Consider the following 20,893-nt stretch of genomic DNA (forward strand, 5'->3'; position numbering starts at 1 on the left):
TTGCCCCCTCCAACACAAGGGCATATCACCTTTTTAGCCAACCCAACTGCAAAGCAACCAGCTACGTTTTCACAAAAATAAACACTGATGGAGAAATTCTTGGCTTGCTGCATGCTCACTGGCACACATCAGATAGTTTTATATTATGACTACAGCAGTAATAGAAGGCTCTGGTATCTGCCAAGCCAAATCCAACCCCATATTTAATATTAAAACCTTATTTTGTCAAAAGAACAAAAATAAACCTTTCAAAAGCCAAGGTCATACATTACATGCCATTCTTTGGGTTAAAACTCCCTTTATCTGTTCAGCAAATCAGCTCAGCAGAACAAACCACACTGCAGCACTGCGCATATGCTGGAGGAGCCTAGCTTGTTCCTTTAATGAGGTAAGAGTTTCACTGATCATGATATTTAGTTCCAGCAAAAGAATCCAAAGAAATAGAGGCCCCTTTATTTACAGAGCTGTGCAACCAGGCCCCCCTGAGCCCCTCAGCACCCCATGCTCTGCCAGGCCCTCTCCTGAAGCCACACACAGAGAACTGAAAAGCTGCTCCCCTCTGCAGCAGAGTACCCAGGGCGTTTTTCACATCAAATAACCCAGCTTAAGAGGATCAAAAGCCAAAGTAGCCCTTTGCTTTAAAAGCAGCTCTGAAAACCAGAGGCTTTTCAGTTTAAATCAAAGCTATTTGCCAAAGCATTTTCATTCTCACTTTTACAAGGAAGGAGAGGTTTGCTTCACTGCAGTGCAAATGGCAGTATTTCTGCAATTCTGCTTTTGAAAGCTACACAGCTCTGTACAAGCAGCAGAGTGTACCAGGTGTTTATTTTTTGAGAGTTTAAGAGTATGTGCATATAAATATATTAGGTGAACCAATCCCTGGAAAAGGGAGTTTACATAGGGAAATCACCATGATTATTTCAGCCTGGGAACAAGAAGAAAGCCCTTTCAGGCTGTTTGGGGATAGTTAGGACTGTACTTTCAGAAGTCACAGCTGCACTCCCAATAGCTTCAGGGAGATAAACCATGTCTCTTCTGGGAAGCAAGGTCACAGTACTCTGAAACGACTTGTCTTAGACTCAGTTTTCAGCTCCTTCACCACTACCTTTCTGAAGCCACTTAAGATGCCTTTTACTTCAATTCCTTAATTGCATCCTTCCACGTCTTTCTAGAAAGATAGTTAGTTACCTGTTCTGCTGCTGGTGAGCTACTCTGATATAATTTTGAAGGCTGCAGAAATATAGTATTGCTACATTTCTAAACCTGACATCAGGAAGAGCTGCTGTTGTTTGCATCAGTAGCAATTTTAATTCTACCCACAATCCCCAGCCCACCCACCAAAAAAAACCCCAACACAGAAATTGCCAGTTCATAGCTTTCAGTACTCCAGATCAGCCTCTCAGGACCTTTCAGAAGTTTGAGAAGCTGGTCAAACCAAGGTGACTGGCAGTATCCACCACTCAGCCTGATGAGACCAAAGTACTTCAGAGTCCAAACCTCAATATTGTTTTAAGGCTGCAGAGCTAATACCCATCCCAGAAGATTTTTCTATTAGGTAGCAAAGAGACTACTATTAGCAACACAGAGGACTGGTGTCTCAAAAAGCATCAGGGTAGCCAGTGACTGACTTCATAGGTCCCCCCTGAGAATCACTTGAATCACTTCCCTTTCACTGCCCCCTAACAAGGAATACGAAGGGTGGTCTGTCTAAAACCAAAGGAGAAATTTTCAGCAGCCACTGAGCTAAATACTTCAGTGTCTCCATCTCCTGGAAAGGACATTGGACAAGAGCTGATGTGCCTCAAACAAGATTATACACAGCCAGTCTTCTGAATTCAAGTTCCAGGTGCACTGCACAATTTCTGCCCACCATAAGCAAATGACTCTGATTCCAGAGCTTCAGGGGAAAAAAAAAAGAAAAAGAAAAAAGGGGACCCTACCTAGTGCTTCCAGCATCTTGCCTAACAGGAAGCAGTCGTTTCTAGTGCAGCTGTCAAACAGTATAAAACTCTCCTCCGAGAACCCCGATGGCATGCTGGGAGGTTCCTGTGAAGCAATTTCATTAGAAAATAGGCACAACAACTCCTTTATATAAAAGGCTTAAAAAGCATCCAGAAGTGTTATTTCAGCCAAAACCTACCTGCTTACTCACATATTCTCCTGGATTGTGTCCTGACATTTAAAAAGTATGCATTCGCATAAAAACATTTTTGAGAAGCAGGGGGTGGTTATCTGGATGTCAGATGGTTATCTCTTCAGAGTGCTCAGCAGGAAATTCCATGAGCTCCTACCACCCCAAACTCACACACACAAGCTTACTGGACTCCTTTGTAGCTTGATTTAAGAAAAACTTCATGTATAAGCAGGGCAAATACAAACATAAAATGAACACATGCTCAAAGGTTTCTGTTCATGTAAAATCAAGGTTGGAAAGTGAGTGACACAGTGCTCAGAGATGTCAGTCTATGGCAGCTGCTGCTTAGAGCTTGCTCTTGCAGTACATCATATCAAATGTGTAAGCCATCAACACCAAATGGAAAACTCTTCTAGAAAGTTAAATAGTTTTTAGAGATTTATTCCAACATCTAAATCCAAACAGATGCAGAGGCACTGACTCTGCAGTTATTTGGAGGCGTGTTTGTCAGCTTTCTGACATACTCATGTAGGATCCACTTAGAAAGCTTACATTGAGATAGATCTGAGTAAAATTTGTGAATTGATTTGTGCTGGCCAGTATGAAAACAGAACTGCACTTCACTGAGCTACCATTCAACGAGGGAAGAGCTGTTACAGGGCAGAGGGGAAAGAGGAGACAAGGTACAGTTTTGCTCACACATACACAATACTGATTTCACAGATTTTATTATTCAGCTTCTTCAAAACTCAGCCAGTGACAATCTTGTCCCTGAAGCCTGGAGACTCACAGTTTAGATTTCGTTTTTACAAAATTGTCTCTGTAAACAACAAATGTTGATACAACAGATAAGTTGTTTTTTCCTCTAAACCTACAGAGACAAGTCAACCTTATTCCTAATTCTGCAGACACAACTGTTTCATACAGTGTCACTAGAGAGTGATCAAACTCCAGAACAGGATCCAGGGATGTGATCCAGGGAAGTCGGCCCTCTGAGAAAGCATCAACTGGAAACTTCTGGAGGTCCCTTCCAACCCAAGTGATCCTACAAAGCATCATGGCTGAGAACACAGGTAAGAACTTATTCCACCGATACTCTGTATCCACAACTGTGTTTGCTGGACCCACAGCTGACAGACAACTCACAAACACTTGAGTTAAACTCGTTTTGACAGAAGTGTTTCCTATACTCAGCTCCTGCCCAGCCACCTGGAAACAGCTCCTGAACTGTGCTATCTCCAGCATTGTATGTTAAAGTGAACCACCATCAGTTTTCTGGTCACTTTAATGTGCTGGGCTGCAAGTTAAGGCAATCTAGGGGTGGCTTCTGTCCATGCCGTGAAAGCAGAAGCTGGAACAAGGACAGAATCATGCTTAGCTGCTGGAGGTTAATCCCTTTGAGCTCTAGAGGCTTGGAAGCATTATTGTCTCATTCTGGAGAGTGCCAACATACAGTCACACCTGTAGGGACAGTGCTTGTAGATTAAGGGTAAAAGGCTGTAAAGGCCCTATCAGTGCCAAAGGCATCAATCAGTCTCATTAGTAACACCAAGTCAAGAAACTTCAGAATACTCTCAAAGTGCTAAAACAGCATCCAGGTAACCTGGGTTTGAACCTCCTGTCTGCTACAAACTTCTCATCCTCCTCAACAAGTTACTTAGGAATTTGATTCTCAGATGTAAATAATGATTTTTCCCTGCTTCAAAGAGTAATATGACACACTCATCATATAGGAAATGCTTATATACTCCATCTATCAAGGTCGCAAAAGCTGGGAAATTAACTCCACATTCTGCACAGCATGGACAAATACTGAACACGGGAAATGACTAAAACAACAAAATATGAAACAGGAGGTTGCATGGGATATGTCACTCCCTACTCCAGCAAAAGATGTACACATGAGGACAGCTTACATTTTATTATCTCTATTTTATGGTGCATGGTTGTAGCTATACCAGTAGGTGATGGTTTACTCTCCCATTACAGTTATAACTAAATTGACAAGACCAAACCATTTCATCTTCATGATTTCCAAAACAACGTCTTAAAAATAAATAATCTAGGTGTAATCAATGGTAGACTACTGACCATGTGTTTCAGCTCAAGGGCTCACACATTTCTCCACAGAGCTACTCTGGCTTCCCACCTCATGGCCAGCAGAATCAGTCCCAGCCCAGGTGAGGTGTTGAGTGCAGGTTCTGAACAACCACAGCCAGCACCACAAGTGAGGCTTCTTGGCAAAGAAAGTGCAACCAGTTTCACTGCAATGGCCTGGGAAGTTGCAGCAGAGTTGTATCATCTTAATGCCCACTGAAAGGATCTGGAAAAAAAAGCTGGGAGTACAATAAGGATTTACTATTGCATTCACAGAACAAGGGTGAGGGCACTAGCGAAAAAGAAAACTTATCAAGATCTGTAATATTTTACTTAAGCTGCCTATTTATGCTGCACTTCAGAACTACTCTTCCTTCATTTGTACAAGGCCCAGAAGAACAGTGCTCTCACTTGGCCTGAGCTGGAGGTGATTCTGCCAACAAAGCACACAGACACTGCACAACACAGTGCACTAAAGAAGACAACCTGTCATCGGCACATGGATCGGCTTCACATTGGAACTGAATCCTTAGCTCTGATAGATGGGGAACAGTAATACATCTCCACAGCTTCACCTAAGGGCTCAGCTGCAACCTCACCAGGCAAGAGAACATTAGCAAAGGGCTAGTTTGAGCCAGTGTGGCTGGGAAGGGCAGTACTGCTGTGCTTAGTGAGCAGCCGGGAAAAGGGCACCAACTTTCCTTGCAGTGTCTGCTGGCTCCTTCCTAGCTCCTACTGTGGAAAGTTCTGCAGCTGCTGGGAGGAACCTATTCGCATAACAAAGCGCCTTTCAAAAGCAGTACGGGAGGGTGGAAAGAATATGAAAAAACACTCCAAGCCACTGACAGCTACAGTTAGTATTTTTCAGCACTGCCTAAAAGTCTCAGGTGAGGATCAGGACTCATATACGTTACATAGAATATAAACACTGGTGTCTCCCATTACCTTCCTGCTGGCTAAAGAACATACATTTAGAAAAATCATGCAAGAAGCAACTTTAGCATACCCATGAGCACATTTTTAGGACACTCATACAATTAAGTTCTCAGCTGTGCAATAAATGAACTCAAGGCATAAAAGATATTCAGGAGCTTTTAAGGAGCCTGAACTCCAACAGCTTGCAAGCAAGCTGTAGGCATCCATGTATTGCTGGTTGGCAAAATGCTCAAGCGAACCAGCAAAGTGTGACTGCAGCCCAAGAAGTCAACTGTGTCCTGGGCTGCACCACCAGAGGTGTGGCCAGCAGGTCGAGGGAAGTGGTTCTGCCCTGCCCTTCTACTCTGCTCTTGTGAGAGCCTACCTGAACTGCTGCATCCAGCTCTGGGACTCCCATCCTAAGAATAATATGGATCTGTTGGAGTGAGTCCTGATGATGGCCATGAAGATGCTCAGAGGACTGGGGACAGGCCGAGAGAGTTGGGCCTGTTCAGCCTGGAGAAGAGAAGGCTCCAGGGAGACCTTAGAGCACCTTCCAGTACTCAAAGGGCTGGAGAGCTGGAGAAGGATTTTTGACAAGGGCACGTAGTGACAGGGCAAGGGGGAATGCCTTTAAACTGACAGAAAGGAGGTTTAGATTCGATGTTAGGAAGAAATTCTTTACTGTGAGGGTGGTGAGGCACTGGCGCAGGGCTGTCCAGAGGAGCTACGGATGCCCCATTCCTGGAAGTGTTCCAGGCCAGGCTGGATGGGGCTTTGACCAAGCTGGTCTAGTGGGGACTGGACCTAGATGACCTAGATGATCTTTACAATTCCTTCCCACCTAAACCCCTCTATGTCTCTATGATCCTGATGGATCAGGAATTCAATCCCTGATCTTTCACTTCATCAGCCATAGAAATCAAGACAATTCTGCCTTCCCTGGTGAGCTGTTACATAGTCTCACTTCATTGCAAAGCGTGCACTTAAAAATATACTGATGAGCACCATGAGACATCTTAATCAATGAAACAGGCAGCAAAAGGTCCTTGGAGCTTGAGCTGTAATTCCAGGGAAAAGAAAGCACTGGACTGCTGGTGAAAGACTCCCAAAAGGGAAACAGGAGACTTGCAATGAAAAGTCTACTACAGATATTTTTTTTCTGATCTGCCTTTAAGTGTTAAGCTTCTCCTGCAAGACTATCTTTCCTTTGAAGCACTCGAAATTCCTAGGGCTAGGAATCATAGGCTGATATTTTTGTTCTACAGAAATAAACACCTGGCTTGTGAAAGTTACACAAACTCCATTTGTTGTAAGAAAATGTCCAAAAGGATAAAATAAATCTTTGCCTCTTCAAAATCAAAGGAGGAAAGAAAGCATCATCCCCACCTTCCTTTCAGTGGCTCCAGGCTTACCCCTAAAAATTTTACTAGTGGCAAAATAGTTTTGCCTCTCAGCCAAACCACTTCAGTTATGGAAACTGCAAAATGGCTCAGCTTGTCTTTCAAACAGGAGGAGAGTTGGGAGAGAGATGTCAACTTACAGCATATTTCAGTACTGTTTACGTTTTATGCAGTAAGCAGGTACACTCTCCTCGTGTTCCTGATCACTTCTGGAGGAATAACCTGCCCAGTAAAACACCAGGGTCAGCATACAGCCCATCACAACCACTCTGTTAGAGAAAATCCCCCATCTATCTCTGAACAATAAATTCTTCGCTTTTCTGCTTAATGTTACTCTTCTGGGTAAAAAAGAATTCAAGGCTCAGAGACATATTTTTGCGTAATAAGGTTATACATATGGATTCAACTTAGCTAGGAAATGTCAGCTTAAGGCTTGTCTTCATGAGGAAGTTTACTGTAACTAGTCTACCAGTATAATTATACTGCTGTAGTTCTACTGGTAAAATTCCCCGGTTGAGCCTTATTCATAACAACAGCTGCCTTTATGGTTTATTTTTGTCGACTATGCCAAAAAAGGCCCCTGCTCCAGAAAGGCCACAACAATTTACAGGGGAGGAGGGGAATGAGCTGTGCCAGTGCAACTGGAGCAGCAGAAAGAATAACAGTCTAGAAATGGCAGTATTTCTGTACACTAATGAATTATTTGCTACCAAAAAAAAGGTGAAATACTGTAAGAAAACTATGCTGTACATCAGATATCATTGCAGGTAAGGTATGTGCCAGTTTCATGCCACATTTCATAGCTTTGGTAAAGGCCCCCAAGCCAGACGTGGTTCTGCATCAGCCCCTCCGTGTGCATCCTTTTGTTCTTGCCTCCTCCCCAAATGCTGCAGTGCATTTTTCCCAGGAGTACTCTTTCCCCCCCATTCCCTTATAGGAACGATGCCTTGCAGCCCAGCAACTGCCCAGGGCCCCTTGGACTGACCCTCCAAAACAAACGGGCATTTAAGACCAGTCTCCCTGGTTTACAGTTTGCATCTCAAGGACCAGGGATAGCTGGAAAGCAAAGAGCACTCTTTGCAAAAAGGATTTTAAAACAATTGTCCTTCACTTCAGCAGTGCAAGAATGCTGAGCTAGACAAAACAATGAGCCATCTGTGCACTCTTCCCTCCTTCCCTTGTCTGTATCCTCTGGGCTTAAATCAGAGCTCCCCAAGAATGGCCAAGTCCCCCTTCACCTCCACCCACCCTGTTTACATCCTGAAAAAAACCAGTTTTCTGGCCTATTTTTTTTTCTTTTTGTTCTTAAGAGCCCTTGCAAAATCTTCCTTTAAACCGCAGCCCTTTGTCAGGTGGTATCCCATCTACCCAGCTTTGTCAAGTGATCAAAAAATGCCTCCCACCAGTGATCCGTTCCTTGTTTACCATCCCTGGAGGCAGAGTGGCACTCAGGAGCCCTACTCACCCCTTTGTCCAAGGAAGGCAATACCATCTGAATGGGAGACCACCAAGATTTGCAGCCCTCTTTTGTTAGCCTGGTGTCACTGCCTATTGGGCCTTGATTCAAAATTGAGATGACAGTAGAGAGGCAGCTGAGTTAGGTCATCACCACGGAGTTTCCAGCTTAAGAGAGAGAAACACCAGTAGCTCAAATTTCAAATAAAATTGGTAACTTTATTATCAGTGGCCATTTGTTGTTACAATTGTAGCCACTGCCTCATCAAGAAACATGCACTATTCTAGCAGAAGTCAGGAAGGCATGTTCCCAACACTAAAAATGCATTGAGGAAAAAAAAAGCAGATTATGAATAACAGCATTTGGATCTATTTCTTCAAACATTCATTTTGTTAGTATCTCTATACCAGGCAGCAAATGGATTAAAAAATGTCAGCTACCCTTTGATCTCACAGCTGGAATGGCTGCACTGCTCAAAAATGTCCCACTGAAAAAAAAGCTGACTATTTTTTAATTCTTGATTTTTAAAACATCCTAAACAGATCTTTATCACATAAAGCAATCTTTCACTCGAAGACCCAGTTTTGATCCCCAGTCACTTCTCTTCCTGGCAGACTGAACTCGCTGGGAGAGCAGAGCCTGCAAACTCTCCCACATCATTCAGCACTAACCCAGCTCAGAGATCAGAGTAAGGAAGCCCTGTCTTGGATCAACTCTCCTCCAATGGGCCAAGATCATAAATGTGGAAGTTCTGTTGGCAAAAAACCCCCATAACATCATCCAGTTTGAGCACTATGCCTCTTCCTCTGCATGGCAGCAAGAGGCTCATCCTACCAGGATGCAGGACTGGAGTGCAGACACACTACCGACAGGAAGTGGAGCTTGCCTTCAGTAATGCTCAGCACTAAACCTTCTTCCAATCTTTTTCCCTTTTTTTTTTCTTTTTGATTGAGAACAGTCATTCTTGTAAATTCAACTACTGTGCTGTAAACGTTAAATGAATTTCCTTCAATGCTTCAAAAAAACATTCCAAATCTAGCACAGTTCAAGAGAGGTCTCATCCCACAACCCCTGCATGTAAACACAGACTGCAGCACAAAGCAGGCTGCTCTCCATAGGTGGCCTACATGTTTCATTTCATTAAGGGTACTAACTACCTCCAGCAAATGACATTTGGAAGCCAAGTGCACTCTGCCTTGGAGGAGGGAAAATCAGATTTCCCTGTGGTGACCATAGCTTCAGGGGAGGTCTGCCTCCAGCAGTGAAACACAAGCCTTAGAGGGTTCTGGTGCACTGCAGTCACTGGACGGACACCCTCACTGGGGCACATAAATACGCATGATGCTTGGTTTAACTGAGTTTTTTTGTCTGGGAAATAGAGAATTGTACCCTACATGATCACACTTGTGCATATGCTTCTTTACAATGTCTGAACTCATTGGACAAATTCAATCAAGTCCTTCAGAGGAAGAACTGTCCCCACAATGTCGCATTTCCGCAAAGTATGTGAAAACAAACAGCCAGACAAAAGAGAAGGATTTACAGGCACTCCCAGTAAGCAAGTTTCAGTAGAAGCACACCTATATTTCTAGACACCAGAGCATCCACACAGGTGAGACTTGTTAAAAGTCCCTTCATTTTAAGAAAAGCTCATTCTAACTCATATCTTTATAGGTATGGAAAAAATCTAATCACAAGACAAATCCATTAAAAGACAGATTTTATTGTGCTGTGCAGCTAAACTCTCTTTCCAACTCTGACAGATTCTCAAATAAGCTATCGTTGAAAGAAAATACCTTTTTTTTGGTCACAGAACTCCCTAATTCCATGGCCCCTCCCTTTGCACTCTGCCATGAACCTTCCTCTCTCCCCTCTATCTAAGACAAAAGACCAAATGAAAAACTAAGCACTACATTTGGAGTCAGTCTTTGATAGGCAAACAAGACCTGGGAAGAAAAAGGAAGTCCAGAGTATGGTGCCCACCTTGGACTCTCTCTCCTCCAAGTCCGACCTCTTATACCTCTTTCCTAAACTGATGCTCACTGATATCCTCTTCCATGTAATTCCCTTTAGCTGGGGCAGATGCTCCACCTCCAGCAATGTTTCATCTCTCTAGGTAGACATACTGAACTTGACAAATCTTATCTGAAATATGGATCCACCACCTCTCTCTTAATTTACTGACTTCCAAAAGCTCTTCTGTTTTATCACATTTTCACGAAAACAATGAGGAGGCAGAGTAAGTCTCCACTATTTCAAAAGCGTTCACTGTTACCTTGGAGTTTGGTGTAATATTTCAGCAGTGCTTTAGGCATGTGGTTTATAAAGCACTTAGGGACCCATTAAATAGCAAAATTTAAGGCTAAAGGCTGGCAAGCTGAGGGCAGTGAGCTTTTAAATTTATGAAAGGCTACAGAACTAAGAGGCCACTAAAGTGACAGCTGTCAGCACCACTCCGTTCTATATTCATGCAGGTTCAAAGGAGAAGCCAGCACGCACTCAAAAGAAAGAGAGCACTCGTTCCAACTTCCAGGCTATTTTCTAAATACTCTTTTCAAACTCCTTTTATACTCAGAAAAAGCCTTCCAGAAAACATCCACCCCTCTGCAAGCCTTGCATTGGTTACCTGATCCAGTTTTGAGCTCCTTTTTCTTCCTCCCAGCTCTAACAAGCATCCTTGCCCTTTTACAAGTTAAGGTCATTCAGAGGATCTATACAAGCAAGCAGAACACAAGCTGGACTGAAGATCTTGAAAGGCTCATGCTTACCCTCACCTTTAATAGGGAGGCACCACCCACAGAGACAACACGTTATCCCGGCATGCACCGCTCCCTCCGGATCCAAATGGAAAGCAGCACAAATCAAAAGGACCACAGCAAGTTGGAACCTGTTGTCTCAGCGGGTGGTACCCTGCATCTGTAATAGAGATGAAGGCAGCTGTAATCTCTCCGGTTTTATGCAAATGAGATGCTGCACTTCAGCTCCTGGCTAGGGGCCAGGAAAAAAAACAAAACCAAAAAACCCCAAACCCCACCACCCTTGTCAGTATGAAGCTGATGTAGTAAACATCAAAACACAGTTGGCATGTCTCTTTGCGGGATGTGGGAAGGCCACAAATAAAAATCTTATCTCAATCTATCCATAATTTAAGCCTTACTTTCTGCTGCAGCTCTGAATTACAGCCCTGCAATTTTAATACAAATAAGACTATTCAAGGTGCTCAGGAATTCTATCACATCATGGTTTTCACTTTCCATACACTTCTTTAAAGTGTCAGGAAAAAGGATGAGCACTCAAACTACAAAACAGTTAAGTGGAGATTCAACCTTGGCGTTAGAGCAAACTGAAGACAGAAGCCCATCTGGGAAAAACACATTTTCCTTCTTAGTTCCTGGACAGCCCTGCAAACCTGTGCCAGCACAGTCTGGGGCTGGCATACACTGTTGCACCACAGTAACACAGAAGTACAGAATGGGTAAAATTGGAAGGGATCATAGTGTGTCATCTGGTCCAACCTTCCTGCTCATGCGGGGTAATCCCAGAGCACATGGCACAGGATTGCATCCAGACAGTTCTTTAATATCTCCACAGCCTCTCCGGACAATCTGTTCCAGTGCATGGTCACCCACACAGTAATTCAGCTCTTCCTCGTCTGCAGGTGGAAGTTCCTGTACATCAGTTTCTGCCCGTTGCCTCCTGGGTCAGAGACTCCCGGGGCTGCTGCAAAGGCAGCACTCATCAGTAGCTGAAGCTGGCATTGCCACTGATGGAGTCGGAGTCCAGCTATGCCTGCTGATGTTGCCCTCCTCATGCACCTGTCCTCCTCCAAGGAAGAAGTTATCATCATGTTGTAAACTGCAGGAATACCTTGACCTTGTTCATGGCCTGGCATCAGAGCATGAACCAGCAACTGCCAGGTGAGGCACTGGCTTTGTGCAGACACACAGGGACACGGTCCTTGCTGCTGGCATTGCTGTGGGCAGTTGCTGCCAGCAAGGGGTGGAGAAGAGTGCAGGACTCAGCGTCTCCTCTCCCACAACTGCACTGGCCACATGATTTCTGCCAGCACGCTGCACACACTCACCACTGCAGTGCAGAATCTCTTCAGAATGCAACAGTCCAAAACAAAAGGCCCTACGTTAACCCTGCTGAATAGATTCAAGAAGTTACGCATTTGTTTTGATTTGAAAGAAGATAGAAAAAGCTAAAAACAGAATATAATGTGCAAAAACATCCTGGAAGGATTTCTGCTGCCACTCAAGTTGTGCAACATGCTGAACTGGAGACTTATTTCCATGCAAGCAGCTTGGCATGAAATCCCACTGAAAGGCCTGTGGTTCCCTAACGCTGTCATGACATCATGATTTAGGATTTTTAGAGCTATCAGCCCAGCACAGCTGGTGTCATGGTTGCCATTATACCATGAAACACTGAGGAGTATTAAACGAAAAAGGTTTCCTTGTTTCAAATTCTTAGATTTCTTCCATCTTATTCTGCAGATTCTTAAAACCAGACTGGTTCTGTAAGCAGAGTACAGCTGATACATAAGCAGAGCAGGAAACAGTGCTGCTTTAACTGAAAATAAATCTGTCAACAGGGAGGCACCGGGAGAGCTCCACTTCAGACTTTTCAGGTTCTTATTAAAAAATATAAATTAAAGTCAACATTTTCACATTATTTGCTACATCTGTTTGCTATTCCATTATAAATAAAAATACAGGGGCCTCCAATTCAGTGTTAGTTCACCCAAAAAAAATCAAAAAGTCCTTTTCATTTAATACCGCATTATAATTGTTCTAGACTGTACTGTATTACCACAAGAGGTCCACAAGAAACAAGCTCTGCATTACCCAAACTGGGCAATTAACAAGACCTTTGGCAGTATACTATCCTTCCCTTTCTAAAGCATGAAGGACAGTAAGGCTATGGAAGCACATCCCTGTTGTAGGAACCTTGCTGACTGTCACAAACAGATCCAGCTCTGCAATCTTTGTAGACAGCTGGGAAACGAAAAAACCCACAAACCCTTTCCTGTCTCCAGAGGCCAGGGCAACTGAGTGGAGTTCAGTGCCACACCAGCTTTAAAGGAAATATACCAAAGATTTAAACAACTGCCCTGCCACCGCATGCTCCTGCCAACCATTCCACGGCACACTTTACCTGGGACAGCAGAATCACAAAGCCCTTCAAGCAAAAAAAGAGACTGATTTTCTTAAATAAAGCTTTATTAAATTCCCTGTCAGAGAACCAGAACCTCCTGAGTGCATAGGAAAATCCACCACATTCCTGCAATGTGCACCCAGGGCTGGGCTGGTGACGTGCAGTTCCCACGGCCATCAAATTTCGAGAGCAGTTTTAGCAAACAGCAATTGCTCTTGGGAGTGAGAATTGCTGGTGAGTGCTCAGCTCCTTTGAAAATCTTCTCTTAGCCAGTCTACAGTGCTCACATACCAGGTGGTAACTTCAGGTTCAGTGTTTAGGAGATGTGTAGTCCTGACAGCTCTACCACATAGATAATTGTATATTAAGACTTTTGGACACAAAGGTAGAACGAACCTACTTGACAGGACAAATACTATTAAGCTTTGTAGCTCCAAGAATGAGGCCACATTAAAGGTGACAGACTGCAGACAGCTGATTATCTCAGGGCAAGTGACACAGGGACACAGTGCTGTGCAGCTGGGGACGCTGTTCCATGCACAGAGAGAAGGGAAACACACACCTGAGTACACACTGTGTACTCAGGGCATGGAGAATAATTTGATCAATCTCAGCCAGTCTGTGCTGAAGAGGTTGCAGCCAATATCCCCAAAGCAGCACAGCAATGATGACTCACATTTGCTTGCGGTGCCCAGCTGCGGCAGCCTTCGGGGTTGCTTCGGGGTGCCAGGGACAGCCAAAGCACACCGGCTCCCTAAGCCTCCTTCCAGGATCATGCACATGCAGGACATGGGGGACTTCAGACCTCCTAGAGCACAGCACAGACTTTGCTCCTGCTTCACTCAGCAGGTCTTGGAGATTACCTGCAGCCTGTGTCTAGAGATGGGAATTTAATTCCTGTGGCCTGCAACCAGCAAAAGGCACGTTCCACTATCTCAATCCAAATTTCCAGACCAAACTGTAAGACAGTATGAACCGATAGGAGGTCTCATGCCAGGAAGTTATTTAAAGTTCTGACATTCCACTTTGATACTTTCAATCTTCCACTCCCAAGTTTTCCACTAGAGAAGCACAACAGGTTTTGGTATAGCAGACAGGTTTTGGGAGTGAGAAGCCAGAGCATGTGCCAGCACCAAGGAGGCTGTGTCCTTAGAGAATTTGCTTCTTCATTCATAAAAACACAACACCCTTTATATCTTCAGCTGAGACCCTCATGTACACTGCCTGCTCTCACCCAAAACCATCAGGAAAGAGTCTGAGCAGAGAAGAGTTTATTCATGGGAAAAACTCAGGCTGACAAGTCACCAAAGAGAAACAGGCAGCACAGCACTTACTCCCTCCAAAACTAGTCCCATCACAACAAGGAGGGCAAACACAGGTCATCTAACCTTGGCAACCTCATATATCTCAGCATCAAAGATGAAATATCATGATCTGTCAACAAAGGCACCATGTGAAGGCCTACATGGCCACACTAAGATCTCTTGTGGAAGTGAGGGAAGGAAGCCTTTAACTTCATTTCTTTCACTTGCCCTACTTTTCCTCTGCCCCTGCAACTAAACTGGAGTTTGTTATTAGTAGAAGTGTGGGTTAGATGTCCCAGGCAGATCTCTGAGACATTAGGGTCCTGTATAAACTCCAGACTTGTTTTCTGAAAAACAGCTCTGTAATCACAAACACAAGGAGAAAAAAAAAACCAGGAGAAACTGCCTTGAGGAAGGGGTAAAGTTAAACAAACTGCCCAACTGCTGCTGTTGCAAGAGAAGCACTTTGGTGGAAAAAAACTGGTGGCTGAATCTTAACCAAGACAAACCAGAGGAGGAAAGCTTGTGTGAACAAACTGGAGCCTTTGCTGCACCATTCATCAAGGACATTTACCCTGCAACTACAACACAGTGCAAAGACAGTTCCAGTAAACAGTGACAGTAGAGATCTTGTGCCATTTCTGGCTGGTTAAAAAGCCATGTTCACAGCCCCAAAATCATGATGACTTGGCTACTGCTACCCACTTTAACTGGAGTTAAGGAGTAAGGTCAGCTAAAGAAAGACAAGAACAAGGTTAGCTCACGCTGCCTGCTTGGTCTAATCCAAAGTGCGCGCTAGAAACTATCCATACCAACAACCCAAGTTAATAATTTAATTACTGGAGAAAAGACAGTCAAACAATTAAGAGTTTTAGGCTTCTGTTACACAAATTGGCACTTTATACAGCAGCCACTGGGGTGGCAGTCTGCTGACAGTAACACTGCTGTGCCAGCAACAGCAAAAATGCCCTTACAGCAGTTTTCCAGAGGAAGGCATTTAACATGCACAGGGAGGGGTCAGGCTTTAAGTGTATGACCATAACAGACTACCGAGTGTGAAAAACACAAGACAGACAGTTAAAAGAAAATTTCCCAACCAGTTAAAAGAAATTTAAACAAAACCCCACTCAACTTAACACTGAAAGGAAATATACTGCATTCAAAGCCTGCAGAGGGGAACATAGAATTTCTTCTACATACAAGAACAGGCATACGTCATCTTTTGTGAGACCAGGGCTAGGGTGTTGTCAACAGAAAACCAGCTGTTCAAATAATATGAGCAGCATGACAGGGTTTTACCTACACACCGCCAAAATGCAACACAAAACACAACACACAGCTACAGAACTTAAATGACACTTACTCATGTACTCTGTTGTCTCCATACAAGTCACTTAACCCAAAGCTGACGTAATGCCAGTGCTCAGGAACATTCAGTGCTGGGTTTCCCAGGTTTCTGTACATGCTAACATAGTCCAGAGGGTCAGGTCCTCCCAACCTGCATTAAAACCAGAAAAATTCTTAGGTAAGTTCGTTTACTCAAGACAAATGGTAAGTCTCCACAGGTGCTACAAGAGGTTGTACAAAGACCTGGTTTCAAACAAAAATTAAAACATTCAAACTACCTCTTAAAAAAAAAAAAAAAAAAAAAAAGAAAAAGATTGAGGAGAAAGGTTAGGTTAAGTCCAGAAAGCTTCAAGCACCGGAAAGCAAAGTACATGTGTGCAACATACTAAAAATGTTTTTAACATTAAAGCATAAAAACCCCTGGAAAATCATATTAAAGCTTCCACAAAACACAAAGAAAATTGAAAAACTGTACTAATAAAAGAGCACTGGCTGTATCTGCACTGCAAGCTCTTAATTCAGTCCAGAGGCACATACCTCAAAAAAAGTGATGCTATTCCTCAAAGCAGAATTTGAAATGGCTACGTTTTGAGGAGAGTAATCCATACTTATGAACATACACAAAGTAGTTAAAACAGTGGAGAAGAAAAACATTGATTCAGTAAAATAAGCACCAAAACTTCTAAAAAAAACACCACTTGCATTAACCAAGAATGCATAGAAAGCAGCACTGCACCCTCCTCATCAGCATTAGAATGGGTTCCTTAAAAGAATATAACTCAAAAGTCAACGCAGCACAGGCAGGTTATGCAAAGCAGCAATCACCAAAGCCTGCAGCCACCCTTCCCTACAAGGCACAGGGAAGCAAGGCCATGAGCCAGCGGAGAGCACAGCACATCCTCCTGCCACTTGTGTCACCTGTGCAAAGACAGGACCAATCCCCACTGAAGGAAGGAAAACGCTGGACTGTTTTGCTGTTTGCCCTGTCAATCACAGAACACCTACCACAAGATGTTATGGCACGGCTGAGCAGCTGTTTAACCATTTTGTGCCTACAACGCACTCTGTCTTCAGGTAAAACTCTCAGCTGCTCCAAACAAGAAAATCCAAACTCACACAACACCATTCATTGGAACCATCAATTCCTCTCATTTCTATTGTCTGTTCAGACCCTGACACGATCATCTGCAGGTTGCAGGGCATGGCTGTGTTTCCTTCACTAGTCCTGTGGGTTTGTGGATCATCATAAGCCATCTCCATGGCTGGACAGATGGAACCAGCTCTAGTGACAACGAGACACTATTTGAAATCCTCTGCCCTTCTCCTGTTGCCCAACCTTGTCAAGTCTGTACAAAACAGAATATCGGCTTGGGGTACTAAAAGGCCCATGGGCTCTCTCCACAGGTCTGCTGTGCTGCCTTGCTCCTACTGCTGCTGGCAAAAAACCAGAGCAGTTACCTAACATGACTGACTTTACCTAGGACAGCTTCCCCCCTCTTAAGTCACATAAGGCCATCATGGTGGCTGAGACCAGCTGCAGTTTCTCCAGCAGGTCAGTCAAGGATGCAGCCCAGGATATTGGGGCAGGACAGAGTGGGTGAGCAGCTCACCCCCAGAAGCGGCACAGGTGTCCATTGCCAAGGGCTACACCAGAACCATGCAGCCTTCTTGTATGACAACTGGCATCTTCATGGCATAAAAGGCAAATCGGTGAGCAAACATGGCGAACATGTGTCAGACACCAGGATGGAGCTGAGTCTTCAGCAGACACCTGAGAAAACATGTTCTCAAAGTCTAGCAATAGTTTGAAACACTCAAAAACCAAGTCCCCTCTGACACCCTTTCCTCACCTGTTCCATTTCACTGGCATCAAGTCACACTGGAGGCTGAGATCTCTACCAGAAACACCCATTCAGGTGGCTCTGTTCAGAGCACGGCACCTATGTCCTGAACAGTGCTCAGTCTCCCAGGGATCCATGATGGAAGCAGCCAGATGGATGCAATTCCAGCCAGGATGGACACTCACCCTTGAGGAGCAGCAGTGCACAGCAGCAGCCACACACAATTATTACTGGACTGGGAAGACTCCAGAGTGAGGGAGGTTCATACACTGACCAGTGTGAGAAGACTAGTCAATGGTCAGAGCAGCTGTGTGGGCTTTGTGATGAAGGGATCACTGCTAAGCAACCAGCATCTCCCATATGAAGAAAACCTGCTTCCAAACTGGGTTTAATAACACTCTAGAAGCCAAACAATCAATGCTGCAACAGGCACTCTGACACAAGACAAACCTCTACACTGCCCTTTTCAGGACAGGGACTATTCCATGAGTACATGCTTTTCCCTAGGGCTACTCAAACATTCTTGTCAGGTCTGATGCAGATGGCAAGTCCTGCCTAGACAGCACCAGGCAAGCCAGACACCTCTCCTTCACTCCTGCCAGCAATCCTGTGTTTGCCTCCAAAGGCCAAACTTCTCTGGGGAACTGCAGCACCATGCTACCCAAGAGGTGACCACAGCAATGCAGCACCAGGGAGCCTGGAGGAGCTGAGCTCAGTCTTGCCTAGAGTTCACTACCAACTGCTGCTCAATGATCCCATCACACCATCTTTACTCACTGAGAAATGCAGTAGGCTTGGAAGAGACGTAGACTAAAATCCTGCAGCGGCGACTGATTAAATTTTGAAAAATACATAGCCGAGCCATACACCTATCCCAAAACCGCTGCAACTGCAGGAGCATCCCACATGAGCTTTAAGCCAGCTACCTGCAGCACATAGTAACACAGGAATGGCATAATGCTCACCAAAGGTTAGTCAGCACAGATATTCATCCAGTTTCGGTGGCAGGTTTTACTGCTCTAACATCGGCGCTGCTGTGGTACATCCTCCCGCCCACAGCCGTTGCGGCAGGCATCGACCTTGTATCACAATCTACATATCAGTACATGCACTCACACAAAGAGCTGGAAGCGTTGGAGGATTTTATTAGGAAGAGCCCAACTTCAAAGCCAGAAGTACAGTACAAATTTGTTACATTCTCTATTCATGGAGCTCATTCAGGAGCAAGAAGGGCTGCCTCAGGGGAAACCCTGTATTTGCATCTGCACCAAGAGTCTTCTTTTGACTGATGTTAAGAGTGCTCTGAAGTTTCTGTGGAAGGAGAAATGCACAATGAAGAGAGGAAAGAGACCCACAATGGAAAAAAAATTGGAGAATTCCTAATTCGTTCACCCTGGAAAGCCCTTAGAGTATTGTTTGTAGTCACTTCCCAGTAGCTGACCATAGGACTGCTTTTCACAGCTACCTTTTGACAACCCTTCAGAAGTAGTCTGTGATTCCCAAAAGGCCACAAACCACAGCTCAGGTTTTTGAGTATATGGCCTAAATTTAAGACGTGATAAAAAACCAGTAGTCCAGCCCAAATTATGCCTATTTCAAAACCTATCACAAAGGAAAGAACAAATTTTATTTTTTCACTAGCAATTCTACGCAACAAGATATTTCAATCTGAGATATTCTACCACATTCTATAATAAAAGTGGACACTGGATATCAACAGAGAAACTCCATCTTGGTGCATGGCCTTCACAAACACAGCCAGAAACTCTTCCAGGAAATTGATTGAATCCCAAACTCTCTCCCAAGATATGCAAATAGCATTTTAAAAGACTAGTTCCATTAAATAATCTACATGGCTAAACCCCTTTATGTAACAGGCATAGAGTTCTGCAGATTCTCCAATGTTACACAGTAAGGATCTGCTCCAATGTGCAAGCCAAAGACTACAACTTCAGCTCCCTGAACAAAAAAAACCAAATCGCTGTTAACTGCGGAGAAACCAGTACATATAATTAAAAGCTGATTAGTGTTACAATATTCCTCCTAAGGCAGGGAACTTTGTTCAACAATTTCCTCTTCTAATCTAAACCAGCTAATAGCTGGCAGCCCAAGCAGGAGAGATTAGCAGAGAGTTGTGGCAGGAGTCATTCTACCAGACTGAACAAAACCAAGCTCCAAGTTTCACCCAACAACAGGAGAGAAAGAACTTGTGGTGTCCACGTAGGCTTCACCTCGCACAAGCATTTCCTGCACAGGACAGCAGTAGGAAGCTCACCTCCACAACAGAAGCTCTCAGCTCTCACTGCTGGCTGAGCTAACAGTTGGAGGAACTGCTAAGTGGAAAACGCCAGGATAAACAGGTCTTCACATTACTTCTTACTTGCAACCTGCCATCACTGCCAGCAGCAATTTTTTTAGTGTTTGAGCTCCAATTGCAGTGAAACTCTAATCAATCCCTTAAGCAAACAAGCAACAAGGTTTCTTCCCAAACAAGGGTCTTTGCTATTCTTCATTACAGACCTAAATTTCCCCACAAATCTTACATCACTATAGTCAGTACTTTAAGCTGTTGATAGAAAAGAAGTGCTGATGTGACTGGAAACTCTTCATGAGTATCTAAGACTAGACATAGGTGTAAACACAGACTGATCAGACCACCACCAAAGTACCAATGTGCACAAATGACTAAGAAATTATATTTTGAGGTCTCAGATTTGCAACATTTTATCCCAGCCCACTGTATCATTTTAATACACTACTCCCCTAAGCAATAAGGGTTAACAGACAAACTTGCTAGAATCGCTTAAAAAACAACACTCCTGTGGACAACTACAGCAACAGCTTTGTCTGTCAGAGCAGCACACAGTGAGGATGTTATTATGCTGTTACTCAAGACTCTAATTAGGTAAAGACATACAGGTGAAATGAACTGTAAATAAAGAAGTTGAGCATTTAATAAATTTTTCCATGTGCTGGGGTAGGGACTGGCCAATGTCAGGTAAAGCAAACACTCGGGCGTTACTTGATCATGTTCCTTAGCCCCAGAAGAGGGGGCTGAGCAGCTAAGCCATAGCAAAAAGCAAAAGGAACTCCTCTTCAAACGGGATTAGACGCTAGACACTTATCTTGATAGCTAAACATCCAAGCACTTCCTTCATGCCACTCTCCCACATAAACAATTGCTGTTCCTGGTGTCAGACAGTGTGTCAGCAGAGACACTGAGCAGCAGATTCACA

The 20,893-nt window shown here is 44.0% G+C and overlaps 1 protein-coding gene across 2 annotated transcripts in view; it reads right to left on the reverse strand.

Moving 5' to 3' along the window:
• SUFU (SUFU negative regulator of hedgehog signaling) overlaps positions 1 to 20,893 on the reverse strand; it is a 91,112-nt gene that overhangs the window by 69,202 nt on the left and 1,017 nt on the right. For both annotated transcript variants that reach the window (XM_032115818.1, XM_032115819.1), the window contains exon 2: positions 15,833 to 15,967. In XM_032115818.1, the coding sequence (XP_031971709.1) occupies positions 15,833 to 15,967 (135 nt within the window). The remainder of the gene's footprint in view (positions 1 to 15,832; positions 15,968 to 20,893) is intronic.

Source organism: Corvus moneduloides, chromosome 8 (genome assembly GCF_009650955.1).
Source record: "Corvus moneduloides isolate bCorMon1 chromosome 8, bCorMon1.pri, whole genome shotgun sequence".
Classification (NCBI taxonomy): domain Eukaryota; kingdom Metazoa; phylum Chordata; class Aves; order Passeriformes; family Corvidae; genus Corvus; species Corvus moneduloides.